Source organism: Leptonychotes weddellii, chromosome X (assembly GCF_054177405.1).
Source record: "Leptonychotes weddellii isolate Sample4059 chromosome X, ASM5417740v2, whole genome shotgun sequence".
Lineage (NCBI taxonomy): Eukaryota > Metazoa > Chordata > Mammalia > Carnivora > Phocidae > Leptonychotes > Leptonychotes weddellii.
Genome location: NC_138385.1, coordinates 64,246,431 through 64,261,437, shown reverse-complemented (window position 1 = coordinate 64,261,437; position 15,007 = coordinate 64,246,431). Strand labels below are relative to the sequence as shown.

The following is a 15,007-nucleotide window of genomic DNA, read 5'->3' as shown; positions in this document are numbered from 1 at the left end:
TTCCTTGATGTTAGTTGTGATCTCTTCCCTTTCATTCATAATTTTATTAATTTGGGTCCTTTCTCTTTTCTTTTGCGTAAGTCTGGCCAGTGGTTTATCGATCTTATTAATTCTTTCAAGGGACCAGCTTCTAGTTTTGTTGGTCTGATCTACTGTGTTTCTGGTTTCTAGTTCATTGGTCTCTTCTCTAATCTTAATTATTTCTCTTATAATGCGTGGCTTAGGCATCGTTTGTTGCTTTTTCTCCAGTTATTTAAGGTGTAAATATACTTGGTGAATTCAGGATTTTTCTTTATTTATTTTATTTTATTTTTTGGCGTGAGGCTTGGATGGCTATGTATTTCCCCCTTAGGACCGCCTTTGCATTATCCCACAGGTTTGGACCAATGTGTTTTCATTCTTATTGGTTTCCTTGAACTGTTTAGGTTCTTCTTTGATTTCTTGGTTGACCCAAACATTCTTGAGCAGAGTGGTCTTTAGCTTTAACCCAAGCATGATGCACCTGTTTTATAGAGACCTATATAGTGTTTGAATTCCTCCAAATTTTTTCTTGTGATTGAATTTCAGTTTCAAAGCATTATGGTCTGGGAATATGCAGGGAATAATAACAAACTTTTGTTTCTGTTGAGACCTGATTTGTGAGCCAGTATGTGGTCTGTTCTGGAGAAAGTTTTATGCGCACTCGAGAAGAATGAGTATTCTGTTATTTTAGGTGAAATGTTCTGTATTTATCCATGATGTCCATCTGGTCCCATGTGTCATTCAAAGCTCTTGATTCTTTGTTGATTTTCTGCTTAGATGATCTGTCCATTGCTGAGAGTGGAACATTGAGGTCTCCTACAATTAACGTATTGTTTTTAATATGACTCTTTATTTTGGTGAAGAGTTGGCTTATGTAGATGGCTGCTCCCATGTTGGGGGCATAGATATTTACAATTTTTAAATCTTCTTGTTGGATAGACCCTTTAAGAATGATATAGTGTCCTTCTGTGTCTCTTATTACAGACTTTAGTTTAAAATCTAATTTGTCTGATAAGAATTGCCACCCCAGCTTTCTTTTGAGGTCTGTTGGCATGGACGATGTATTTCCATCCCTTCACTTTCAGTCTGGATGTATCTTTAGGTTCAAAATGAGTCTCTTGTAGACAGCATATGGATGGGTCCTGTCTTTTTATCCAACCTGCAACCTTGTGCCATTTTATAGGAGCATTTAGGCCATTCACATTGAGGGTGATTATTGAAAGATATGAATTAATTGTCATCATGTTGCCTGTGAAGACCTTGTTTCTATAGATTGTCTCTGTAAATTTGTTTTGTTTCAGTCTTGGGGTCTTTCTCCTTTTATAGAAGCCCCCTTAATATTTCTTGCAGGGCCAGCTTAGTAGTCACATATTTTTTCAGTTTCTGCTCGTTTTGGAAGCTCTGCATCACTCCATCCATTCTAAATGACAGCCTTGTCGGGTAAAGTATTCTTGGGTGCTTGGTCTTCTCATTTAGTACCCTGACTATGTCTTGGCAGTTCTTTCTGGCTTGCCAGGTCTCTGTGGATAGGTCTGACGTTCTTCTGACGTTCCTCCCTCTGTATGTAAGGAATCTCTTCCCCCTAACTGCCCTTAAGATGGTTTCCTTGGCTCTAAGATTTGTGAGTTTTACTATTACATGTCGGGATGTTGGCCTGTTTTCCTTGATTTTGGGAGGGGTCCTCTCTCCCTCTAGGACATGAAGGTTTTTTTCATTCCCCAGATTAGGGAATTTTTCAGCTACAATTTGCTCAAATATATCTTCTAGTCCTCTTTCTCTCTCTCTCCACCCCCTCAGGTATCCCAATAATTGTGACATTGGAACACTTCATGGTGTCTCTTATTTCTCTGACTCCATTTTCATGGTTTTTGAGTTGTTTTTTCCTGGCCTCCTCTTATTCCTTCTTTTCTATCAATTGGTCTTCTAGATCACTAATTCGTTCTTTGCCTCGTTTACCCTAGCTGTTAGATTATCTAGATTAGATTGGATCTCATTGATAGCTTTTTTATGTTCTGCCAGTTCAGCTTTCATTTCTGCCCTTAGAGACTCTATGTTGCCTTTAAGCGATTTCTCCATTTTCACAATTGCTACCCTGAATTCCATGTCTGACATCTTGGTTATATCTGTAACCATTTATATATCTGTGGCAGAAGTCACAGTCTCTGGGTCTTTCCTATTTTGGGAGTTCCTCCTCCTAGTCATTTTGTTGAGGGGTAGTTGAGGGAATGTACAGAGTCAAAATTATTGACCATAACCCAAGCATGATACACCTGTTTTATAGAGACCTTTGGGTTCGGTCTCTTTTTCTCCCAGCCTGTCTTCTGGGGAGGGGGTGCTGTACTGTTACTCAGGGAACCCTGTTTTGGCAGAGTTGCTCAGCCCCCTGTGGCGGGGGATGGGCTTAGGGAAAACCGGTTTTTTGGGGCTTTGTTCTCTGGTAGGTTTCCCTGGTGGCTTTCCGTATCTCTTCTGAGAGTCAGAGCAGAAGAGATCATTTCCAACTCTCTGCCTGAGAACAGAGAGATCACAGTCTGTTCTTTAGTGAGTTCTCCATGCCCCATTATCTATTTCTGTCTTTGCTGCTATAAACTGCAGCGTCCTTGTTTGTGCACCCCTCAGCAGTGCTCCCAGTCCTTGCCTCCAAGTTGGGGCATGTCTCTGCCCTTTGTGTTTCTAAAACCACCAGCCACCCACAGTTCACACGCATGGCCCCACTGTTCCAGGTTTCAGTCCGGGGGTTGCCCTAAGGTCCGTTCCCCATCTCTATTATTCTGCGAGTCTGTGCCCTATCCCCAGCATGGGAGGCTTTTGGGATCCTATGTTATTTCACCTTCCCAGGGCCAGTGCTTATGGTAGCTCCCACCCCCTTCTGTTTATCTTCTGATATGTGCCCATGGAATTACGGCTCCCTGCTTCATACCTTGAAGCCAACTGCCTGTGATATGCTGTTTGTAGAGATCCAGATCTATCTTCTTACATCTCAGGTTGATTTCATGGGTGTTCAGAGTGGTCTGGTAGGTATTCAGTGCAATTCCAGGGACTGGTTGGAATAAGGTTCCCTACTCCTCCGCTATCTTTTCCTGAACCCCCTGGATAAAATATTCTTGTCTGCCTGTTCTTCTGATTAGTGCCCTGAATTTATCTTGTCAGCCCTCTTTGGACCGCCAGCTTTCTGTGGATAGGTCTGATGTTATTCTGATGTTCCTCCCTCTGTACATGAGAAACCTCTTCCCACTAGCTGCTCTCAGGGTAGCTTCTTTGACTCTATGATTTGCAAGCTTTAGTGTTATTTGCCAGTGTGTTGATCTTTTTTTTTTATTATTGATTTTGAGATGGGTCCTCTTGGACGTGAATGCTTGTCTCCCTTCCCAGATTAAGGAAGTTCTCAGTCATGATGTGCTCCACCCTTTCTTGGATCCCAATGATCCTGATATTGGTTCTTTTCAATGTTTCATTAAATTCTCTGTGTCTTTCTTCATGTGCTATGAGTTGTTTTTCTCTCTTTTCTTCAATTTCATTCCTTTCCATCAGCCTGTCTTCTAGATCACTTATTCTGTCTTCTGCTTCCTTTACCCTAGCTGTTAGAGCATCCAATTTAGAGTGCATCTCTTTCATATCATTTGTAAGCTTGGCCTGATTAGATCTCATTTCTGTCCTTAGAGATTCTGTATTGTCATATGCTTTTTTGAAGCTTTGCCATCAGCTTTATAATTGCTATCCTGAATTCTATCTCTGACATTTTGTTTATATCCATATCCATTAGTTCTATGGCAGAGGACACTGACTCTTGTTCTTTTCTATGTTGTGAGTTCCTCTTCCTAGTCACTCTGCCCAGCAAAGGATAGGTGAGGGAATGAACAGAGTCCAAAATATCCACCACAATCCAAGCAAAATGCACCCTAGAAAAATCCCAAATGTTCGGAAGCTACCACAGAAACACAAACAAAGACAAGATGATTCAAAGTAAGAAAAAAAAAAAGGTGGGGGGAGAGACTAATCTCTCAGGTTGGGCAAAGCAGGGTGATCTGCCTTTTCCTGATTGATTTTTGGTCTGTGTGTTAGAAGACACTATATCCCAAAATTGCAGAGTCATAACTTGATATATATATCAAGATAAAATTGAATAGAGTGAAAAACGGACTAGTATGGGTCATAAATTTATAAAACGTAGATGTGTATAAATAAAAGTTAAGAAGCGACTTAAAAACATAAATTAGGAAATAAGAATCTATTTGAAATGGGAACAGGGTAAAAAAAAAAAAGAAACAAAAAAGAACTTTAAAATTTTAGCCTGAAGTATAAACAAGTCATGAGGAATAATCTGGAGCTCACTATATTATTTTCCCCTGGCTCTGGAGTTTTACAGTCCTGTGGAAAATAAGCTTGTCATCCACCTGTTCTTCCAGTCTGTTTTCTGGGGGAGGGGCTTGCTGTGCTGCTTCTCAGGTGTCTTTGCCTGTGTGGAGTTGCCCAACCCCTTGTCAGGGGGATGGGCTTTATATGAGTTGATCCTCTGTGTGGCTTTTGTTCCCTGGCAACTTTCCACACCTCTTTAGAGGGTCAGAGCAAATATGGCCCTGCAGGAATCTCTGGCCCAGAGCTGCAAGATCGCAGTCCCCTTCCTTCAATAAAGCCTCCAGGTCAAACTGTCTCCACTTCTGTGTGTACTAAACTCCACAGACTTGTGCTATTCACACCCGCTGCAACTCTCCCGGGGGAGTTCTGGGGACCTGGGAGCATCTCGGTGCTTTGTGCCTTTGCAATTGTGTGCAGCTGTGGGTTCGCAGGTGCACCTTCTTCCGTGGCTCCCAGATCATGGCTGGGTGCCACCTCAGTGTCCTTTCGGGGGCCACACAACCTTGAGAGCTGTTGCCCAGTCATGGGTGCCACCTTTGTGTGTGCCAAACTGCCCATGGTTCGCACCCGGTGCCACTCTCCCAGGAGGAGTTCTAGTGACCTGTGAGCATCTCTGTGCTTTGTGTCTTTGTGACCTCGAGTGGTTGTGGGCTCGCTCACTCACCTGGTTCTGCTGTTCTCAGCTCATGGTTGGGTGCTGCCCTAGTGTCTTTCCTGGGGTCACTGCCACCCTGAGAGCTGGTGCCCAGTCATGGGTGCAGCCTCTTGGATTGTAAACAGCCCACACATTCTAGTCCTTTTCAGGTTACTCAAGGAGAAAGTAGTCTCCCTACTGGTCTTGCTTGTAGTTTATGGTGACCAGAGCTGGGAATCCCTTCTGGGCTCACTGACCATAACCAGTCTCCTTGCTCTACTACTTGGGCACTCTATCTGTTCAGGCTCCCCTGTTCTTTCTGAGTTTCCTGGGATCCTGAGACCATAATGATCCATGTAGAATTCTGACCTATTCATCCCTTGTGCCTTTTTCAGAAAGAGATGTCTCTTACTGGAGCAGATTTCTAAGGGTCCCAATTTTGTGCTCTGGTGTTATATCACTTTCTTGTAGCCAGCTTATGGAGGCTTCCTGCCCCCTGTTTATCTTTGGATATTTCCCCCAAAGATTCAAGTTTCTGCACCTAACATCTTGGGTTGAATTTGTGTGTGTTCAGAATGGGTTGATAGATATCCAGCTAAATTTGAGGGACCAGATAAAACGAGGTCATCCACTCTGGTGCCATCTTGCCCCTTCCTCACTTCCATGTCCTTTTTTTTTAAATTTTCTTCTTTGATTTCCTGGTGGACCCATTCATTATTGAGTACCATGATGTTTAACCCCCAGGTATTTGTGGTCTTTCAAAATTTTTCTTGTGGTTGACTTCATGTTTCATTGTGTTGTTGTCTGAAAATATGCATGGCATTGTCAACATTTTTGTATTTGTTGAGGCCTCATTTGTGACCTACTATGTGTTCTTTTCTGGAGAATGTCCCATGTGCACTTGAAAACAACATGGATTCTGCTGCTTTAGGATGAAATGTTCTGAATATATCTGTTAAGTCCACCTGGTGTCTTATTCAAAGAGATTGTTTCTTTCTTGATTTTCTGTTTAGATGATCTACCCATTAATGTAAGTGAGGTGTTAGAATTCCCTAGTATTATTGTATTATTATCAATCAGTTGCCTTATGTTTGTTATTAATTATTTTATATATTTTGGTGCTCTGAAATGTTTGGGTCATAAATATTTATGATTGTTAGATCATCTTGTTGTATAGTTCCTTTTATTATGATATAGTGCCTTTCTTCATCTCTTGTTACAGTCTTTGGTCTAAAATCTAGTTTGTTATAAATATTGCTACTCTGGCTTTTTTTTCTTCCTTTTTTATTTTGAGAGAGAGTGAGAACATGAGCAGGGGGTGGGGCAAAAGTAGAGGTAGAGAGAGGATCTTAAGCAAGCTCCTCACCCTGTGAAAAGCCTAATACAAGGCTTTATCTCATGACCCTGAGATTATGACCTGAGCCAAAATCAAGAGTCAGGCGCTTAACTGACTGATCCATCCAGGAGTCCCAGAAAATGTCTTAAAAGCAGAAACATAAAGGAAGAGCTTAACTTACCTTGGAAGACCCAGATGAATAGCATCAGGTCTCTCCACAGAAACTTACCACATCAGAAAGGAGTGGGATGTTATATTCAACCTTTGAATGGGAAAAATATGCATCAAGAATATCCAGAAAGGCTTTCATTCAGAATGGAAGGAGAGATAAACAGTTTCCCAAACAAAAACTAAAGAAGTTTATGACCACTAAAGCATCCCTGCGAGAAATATTAAAGGGGAATCTGTGAGTGGAAAGCAAAGATCAAAAGTGAGAAAGACTAGAAAGGAATAGAGAATATCTCCAGAAACAATGACAAAACAAGTAATAAAATGGCAATAAATTCGTATCAGTAATTACTCTGCAAATAGACTAAATGTTCCAATCAAAAGACATATGGTGTCAGAATGGATAAAAAATTTAAAAAAAGACCCATCTATATGCTGCCTATAAGAGATACATCTTAGATCTAAAGACAACTGCACATTTAAAGTGAGGGGATGGAAAAACATTTATCATGCAAATGGACGTTAAAGAAAGCCTGAGTTGTTAGGGCACCTGGTGGCTCAGTTGATTGTGTCCCTCTCCTTCTCTCTAATTCCTATAAAAATCAGACCCTCTTTTCAAGCATATACTGAAGTTCTACCTCCTTTCAAGTTTTCTGTCACTACCCCAGTTTTCACATATTTCTCCTTTCTCTTAACTTCTCTTTAGCATGTAGTAAACACTGTCACAATTTAAGCCTTTATGGGTACAGACTGAATGAGAAAGCCCTGAGACCAGAATCATTACAGAAATGGATGACTCTCCAGCAGAGTAATAAGGCAGTAACCTGTGGTGCTGATATGAACTAATGGCAATACTGACACCGAGAAACATTGCCCTTATAAGATTGATTGTAGTGGATTCTTTACTCTTCTCATAGACTATCCTGTTCAGCTACCTTCAGGAATCAGAAAGTCAGGCCTAAGTCTAAGGAAGGCTACATAGGTGCAGCCAAAATCAGAGGGACAGAAGACAGTGATGGCCAGGAGCAACCATGAGAGTGAATAATGCAAATTTGTAGACAAAGTTAGGTAATTGGCTTCTGAGGACTCCTATATAGATATAGAGTTAATAAGTTTACAAAAGCAATTGGCATGCAAGTGTGAGAAAAGCAATATATCCAAGATGAAATGGACCCTCTTAAAAACAATTTTGAGGATGCTCTATAACTAAAAGAGCTTTAATAGCTTTGTAAATCAAGAACTATTATTTCTATAAGAAAGGTATAGAACTGTCTTAGGTTTGTGAATGGAAAAGATATCTAAACCAATCAAATTCATTCAATAGTTTGGGCAACATATATTTTCACCAATTCCACAAATATTTAACAAGCACCTAGAAGACACTGTTCTAAGTTGCTGCAATTTTGATAGTCAATGAAATAGACAAAATCATTCTGTAAAAATAATCTTGGATTTCATTGTTTTTGTCCATGCACATTACTACTACTATTTGGAAGTGAGAGAGATTATCCTGCTTTGTGATAAATGAAAGAACCTTGCCCTGAAGAAAAAAAAGACCCACAGAAACTGCAGCTAAGAAAGATAAAGAATGCCATGCAACCACTCATTATATAGGCCCCATTGTACCTGCCTCCTTGCTTTGTTCTGATACTACCCATAATACCATTATCCAACAACAAACTATGGTAGAATCTTGTCTAGTACTTTCAGTATTCTGTATGCATGCATATCCATATAGATGTATTTTTTGTTTGTAAAAAGTTGCCTTATAATATATGTACTCCTTTGTATAATGCTTCTGTCACTTCAAATTATGAAAATTTCCAAATGTATTAAAATTTTAATATTTAGATATTAAAAAGTTAAATAATACCATAAAAGTTCAGTAAAGATATATAGAAGAATCTTTGTCTAATTTCAGATAAGGAAAGTTTTTCTAAACAGAAATACAAAAACTCATACTTGGAAAATCTAATTTGGCTTCTTAAGAATTAAAACATCCTGGGGCGCCTGGGTGGCTCAGTTGGTTAATCATCTGACTCTTGGTTTCGCTCAGGTCATAATCTCATGTGTCCTAGGATCAAGCCCCACCATGGGCTCCATGTTCAGCAGGGAGTCTGCTTGAGATTTTCTCCCTCTGCCCCTCCCCTCACACACTCTCTCTCAAATAAATAAATAAATAAAACTTAAAAATAAGAATTAAAACATCCTTATAATAATGAGTCCCATAAACATTTTAAATGGTAAATAAAAACTAGTAAGAGAAAGATATAGATAGATAAAAATGTATATATAACAGACAATGACTAGTCTTACATTATAAGGAGATTTTAGCAATTAATAACGAGAAAATAATATAAACATATACAGAAATAATATATACACACATATATATGCACTCTAAACACTACATATGTGTGTGTGTGTATATGTATATATATATATATATATATATACACATACATAGAGAGTTTTGAAATCTCGCTCCCTCTTTAGGTATATATGGAGGACAGAGATTTCAAAATTGTCTATATATATATACACACATATATAGTGTATATAGTGTATATATATGCATATATATAGATTTTCAAAATTGTCTATGTGTATATATATACACACATATATAGTGTATATAGTGTATATATATGTGTGTATAAAAATGCATACACACACATACACAAATGTACGTGTTTGCCTTCCATGATAATCAAAGGCAAATAACGAGATACCACTGTTCATCTTTTTAAATTACTAAAAATTGTAGGGAAATGATTATATTCAATACTGACAGTTGAGAAAAAATGTTCTCATACACTAGCAGTGGGAGCTTGAATGTGTACAATCTTTAACACTCTGATTAAAAAACCTTTGACTATGTCATTTCTCTTATAGAATAACATTCTCAAGAAAAACCTAGAGGGTTGGGCCTTGGCAAGGGGCCAAATTCAATGGAAGACTGGAAACGGGGCAGGACCACAGGGAGGGAGGGGCGAGGTGGACAATAAAGAATGCAGAGCCTCCTCTATGACGTTGGGGACTGTGTTTGACTAGGGCCTAGGCAGAGGTGGCAGGCCACAGCAATGCCATGGCAGTGAAGTTTTTGCAACCATCTCATTTAGGGGCTCTGAGATCTTTCATTTATGGGGCCCCTGAGCAGTCAGATACTGCAACGCAGGGAATCAGGCACAGTTAATTCGCAGCCGCCAGCAGCCCAGGCGGGCCCCAGTTATATATCTGGCAGCCATAAATGCAAGCAGAGCAATGGGCTCAGCTTGAGCCCGGAATCTGAGATCAGCCAAAGGTCTTTAGACCAGGAAGAGGATCTACAGCATGTAGTCAGCACAAACCAGGGTAAAAAAGTTAAGATTGCATCTGAGTATGCTTACCAAACTTTATTTTTGCGTGGGGAAACAAGTGATGTTAAAGTTCGTGCCCTTGGGAAAGTATGTTTACACAAAATGTTTTTATGTCAGTCAGGCTACTTTGCTACTATGTTTAGAGGTTCTTGGGAAGAATCGCATAAAGATATTATTGACCTGGAGATTAATGACCAGAATATAGATGTAGATTCCCTGCACTTTGTACTAGGCTCATTGTATAGGGATAAATACATCTTAATGGATCCCCCTCAAATTCCACGAATTTTGGCAACAGCATGCCTGTTTCAAGTAGAAGAATTAATTCAGCAGTGTGATGAAACCATGAAGAGAACAATTAATGCAAAAACTGTATGTGGCTATTACGCAGCAGCAGAGACCTATGGGTTAGATTCTGTAAAGACAGGGTGCTTTGAATGGCTTCTCCACAATTTGATGACACATCCAAGTGTTGAACTTTACAAAGAACTCAGTATAGATCTCATGAATCTTCTCATTTCTTCTTCTAATTTATTAGTAATGCAGAAGGAAATAGATGTATATACCACACTTAAAGAGTGGATGTTCCTTCGCCTTAATCCAGCTTGGAAAGGCTCAATGAAACAGCTTTTAGTTAATGCAAACAACTGGTTTTCTAGGCACAAGGAATGTGTTGGTAACATTTCCTTTCTTGAAACCAAACAAGGCATACCTTTCCAACCAGTGTTTAAAAACTTAAGATTTCAGCATATCATCTCTGACCTGGCCTCCACAAGAGTTATTGAACAAGACACTCTGATACCTTCAAAGTGGTTATCATCTGTTTATAAACATCAATGGTTTACCTTGCTTAGAGCACAACAATATAGGGAAATTGGGCCTCAAAACATCAATGAAACAGAACTTGAAGAACATAGCATGAGATGCGGTAAGAGGATTGTCAAAAATGGAAAATACTCCTGGAAGTGGTCAGGTTACAACTTTGGTTTTCCCTTACATGTCATCTTCACCAGCCATTATATAATTTTCAAGCAAAATACTTTCAGTCAGCCATGTGACAGTTCCATTTCTCTACAACCTCTAAGAAATATTGCATTCAGATTAACTTTGGTATATTTTGATTCTGGTGGAAAACTAAGTTTCAGCAAAACAACTGGTTATAAAATACTTACTTTTGAAAAGGATGAGGAGCAAGTGGTCATGAAGTTGGATAGCACCGTTCTGAGCTTCCCTTTATATATATTCTGTAACTTCTTGTTTATATCATTAGAAAATCCAGGAAATTGACAATCTTGTCAATTAGTATATATTAGCATTTTGAAAACTTTTGATGTCTCATTTCATTTAGTGGTCCTACTGTTAAACACAATAAAGACCAATAACAGAAATGAAAATAATCTTTCAAATATAACTATCATAAATGACTACTATTTATCTTCATTTTATTTCTGCATATCAATGAAGAAAAAGTTTAATTCCAAGAAAATATATCTGTGAAACCAAATAGTCAATGATGCTGACATCTTTTACTTTTCATTTACCATCAATAGGCAAGTTCCAAATGGCAAAAAGAGACTATAGGAACCAAAAATAAATTAACTTGTTAGATAAATTTTACCTTAACTAATATTGAGAGAGAATAAAAAAAATTCCTCCTTGCTAAAATTGTTGCACAAATGTGACTCTAATTGCAGCAATATTACAAAAGAGTCAATCAAGTTAAACCTATGATTAGGAATTTTCTTTGGACTCAATAATGTACAGATTTAAATAGCCAGACAAATAATGTCAGATTTTACAACTTTACATATGGTATAATTTGTTGATATTTTACAATTAATCTGCCACATGTCCCATTTTCTCTGTGGTTTGGAGAATGCATATTGCTAACTATTTATCTGGAAAATATGTATTTTCCACACTTAAAGAGTGAAAATACAGATTAAAAAGTGGATATGTAATGCATATAAATTATATATACATATTATATAATTATATATTATTATATATCATATTAATATATACACAATATATTAACATAAGTATATAATAACAATTGTATAGCATATAACATATAATAACAATTTTATATATAATATGTAAATATATACAAATAAATATATAATTATATAATATATGAATTCATATATATGCACACACACATACAATTTTTGAAATGGTTGGATAAGCACTATGGACTAAAATGGGTTTCCATAAATACCAGTCATTCTTATGGATATCCAGATATGAATAATTTCAAAGCATCCTCTTCATTTTTTCTATTTGTACTTGTTTACTCTTTTTGGCCAGAGTTTGTTCTTTTTGTCTATACAGTATTTGAAGTAACATTTCTTTCTTTTTATTTTAAGATTTTATTTATTTGACAGAGAGAGAGACAGCGAGAAAGGGAACACAGGCAAGGGGGAGTGGGAGAGGGAGAAGCAGGCCCCCTGCTGAGCAGGGAGCCTAACATGGGGCTCAATCCCAGGATCCTGGGATCATGACCTGAGCCGAAGGCAGATGCTTAATGACTGAGCCACCCAGGAGGCCCTGAAGTAACATTTATTTCAAAATAAAAGCCAATTGGGTAAATATTATACTTTCAAAAATATGTCTGCTAGTTCATGAGCTAGGAAGAGAGAGCCCTGTCTGTCCAGCTGACTGGTGCAACTTTCAAAAATTTTTATAGCACCTTGAATGCTGTTTATATTGGTTTCAATATGATTGTCTTTTTCTATGAATGTACATAATAATCATATCACATATTCCTTGTATACCAAGCATGCAATCAAGAATAACTTATTTTAATGTGCTTACCACAGCCATTTTTCAATTTTTATTTGCATGGCCTTCATGTTCTATCAAATTGTAAGGACCTTGCAATAACATACATCAGGTATTCCATCCCCTCTTGAGGCAGTCTGAATGAATTCTCAGTTTCTAATTTTAAAAACTTGGAACTTTTACAAAATAAAAATCCTAAATTTGAAAGAGAACAGTAGGGGAAAGTAGAATTGCACATGGTATCTCAAAAATCTGTGGTATGCCCCCAAAAGACTGCTTAGTAGCTTAACAGATATTACTGTCATATCTTCCTCAAGTATCTCAACCAGTGTTACACATAAGCAGAGGGGTAATGATAGCAATAGAAAAATATGATTGGTATGCTCCATATTTCCCCAAATAACTTAGGATCATTGTTTCACATACTCTGCCAATTCCAAAACATGAGCGAGCCTGTAAATAATTTAGGTTATGTCTTAGTCCCTTGGTCTCCACCTGGTCCTTTGATCATCATTTAAGATAGATAATTTATTTTTTTAATTTAGTTTTTGTTTTTTTAGAAAGAGAGTGCACATATGAACAGGGTAGGGGTAGGGGAAGGGCAGAGGGAGAGGGAGAGAATCTTAAGCAGGCTCCACACCTAGCATAGAGCCCAATGCAGGGCTTGATCTCACGACCCTGAGATCACGACCTGAACCAAAATCAAGAGTGTGTTGCTTAACTGACTGAGCCACCCAGGTGCCCCTGACATAGGCAATTTAAGTAAAGATCATGGATGCAACTTTCCATTCCAGTGGCTTAAGATCTAACCTACCACTCTGGTGATGAGTGAAGCTACCAAAAGACACTAGAAAATACCAGAAACTTGGTGAATCTGTTTTCTTTTCTTTTCTTTTTTTTTTTTAAAGATTTATTTATTTATTTGACACAGAGAGACGCAGCGAGAGAGGGAACACAAGCAGGGGGAGTGGGAGAGGGAGAAGGAGGCTTCCCACGGAGCAGGGAGCCTGATGCGGGGCTCAATGCCAGGACCCTGGGATCATGACCTGAGCCGAAGGCAGACGCTTAACGACTGAGCCACCCAGGCACCCCGGTGAATCTGTTTTCTTAATGTGACTGGCCACTTTATTTTATTTAATTTAATTAATTAATTAATTAATTAATTAATTTATTTATTATTATGTTAATCACCATACATTACATCTTTAGTTTTTGATGTAGTGTTCCATGATTCATTGTTTGCAAATAACAGCCAGTGCTCCATGCAGAATGTGCCCTCTTTAATACCCATCATCTACTGGCCACTTTATTTTAAATTCAAGTTAGTAATCCAATTTAGTATTAAATAAAGGCAGTTGACACAACAAAGTACTAGAATAGTTTTATGTTAAAAAAATATTAAGGATAAAATCAGCCTGTTGATAATACCATTTTCAGAGGCTAAGCCCAGATTTTGAAATATAATATTTTTTGTCTTTTTTTTTTGATTAGGAAAATAACACCCATTTATTGAAAAATTCTTTCATACTATACAGAAATAAACAGAGAAGAAGGTAAAAATCACCTAACACCCTCCACCTATAGATATTCATCATTAACATTTGATATACACATATCCAGCCTTTTGTTTTTGATTTGGACCTTAGCCAGTCAACATTTACTGAGTGCCTACTATGTGCCAATCATTATATTGGGCATATATACACTTCATTTTTTGAATACAAAAAATTGGATCTTTTTAAAAAAATTTTATTATGTTATGTTTATCACCATACATTACATAATTAGTTTTTTTTTAAAGATTTTATTTATTTATTTGAGAGTGAGGGAGAGCATGAGAGGGGAGAGGGTCAGAGGGAGAAGCAGACTCCCCACTGAGCAGGGAGCCCAATGTGGGACTCGATCCTGGAACTCCAGGATAATGACCCAAGCTGAAGGCAGTTGCTTAACCAACTGAGCAACCCAGGCACCCACATCATTAGTTTTTGATGAAGTGTTCCATGATTAATTGTTTGCATATAACACCCAGTGCTCCATTGAGTACATGCCCTCTTTAATACCCATCACCAGGCTAATCCATCCCCCCACCCCCTCCCCTCTAGAACCCTCAGTTTGTTTCTCAGAATCCATAGTCTCTCATGGTTCCTCTCCCCCTCTGATTTCCCCCCCTTCATTTTTCCCTTCCTGCTATCTTCTTCATTTTTTTTAAACATATAGTGTATTATTTGTTTCAGAGGTACAGGTCTGTGATTCATCAGTCTTACACAATTCACACTGCTCCCCATAGCACATACCCTACCCAATGTCTATCACCCAGCCACCCCATCCCTCCCAACCCCCAGCACCCCA

The 15,007-nt window shown here is 38.3% G+C and overlaps 1 protein-coding gene and 1 long non-coding RNA gene across 2 annotated transcripts in view; both read left to right on the top strand.

Moving 5' to 3' along the window:
* Positions 1–15,007, top strand: part of LOC145717847 (uncharacterized) — a 217,484-nt gene that overhangs the window by 46,213 nt on the left and 156,264 nt on the right. The gene's annotated exons all lie outside the window — the stretch shown is intronic.
* Positions 9,659–11,161, top strand: LOC102736588 (germ cell-less protein-like 1). Its single transcript, XM_031034891.2, has one exon. It carries the CDS (start codon positions 9,659–9,661, stop codon positions 11,159–11,161), a length of 1,503 nt encoding a protein of 500 aa, XP_030890751.1.

Coding starts and splice junctions, on each gene's coding strand:
- LOC102736588 (XM_031034891.2), top strand. CDS start 9,659: ATGGGGCCCCTGAGCAGTCAGATACTGCAACGCAGGGAATCAGGCACA.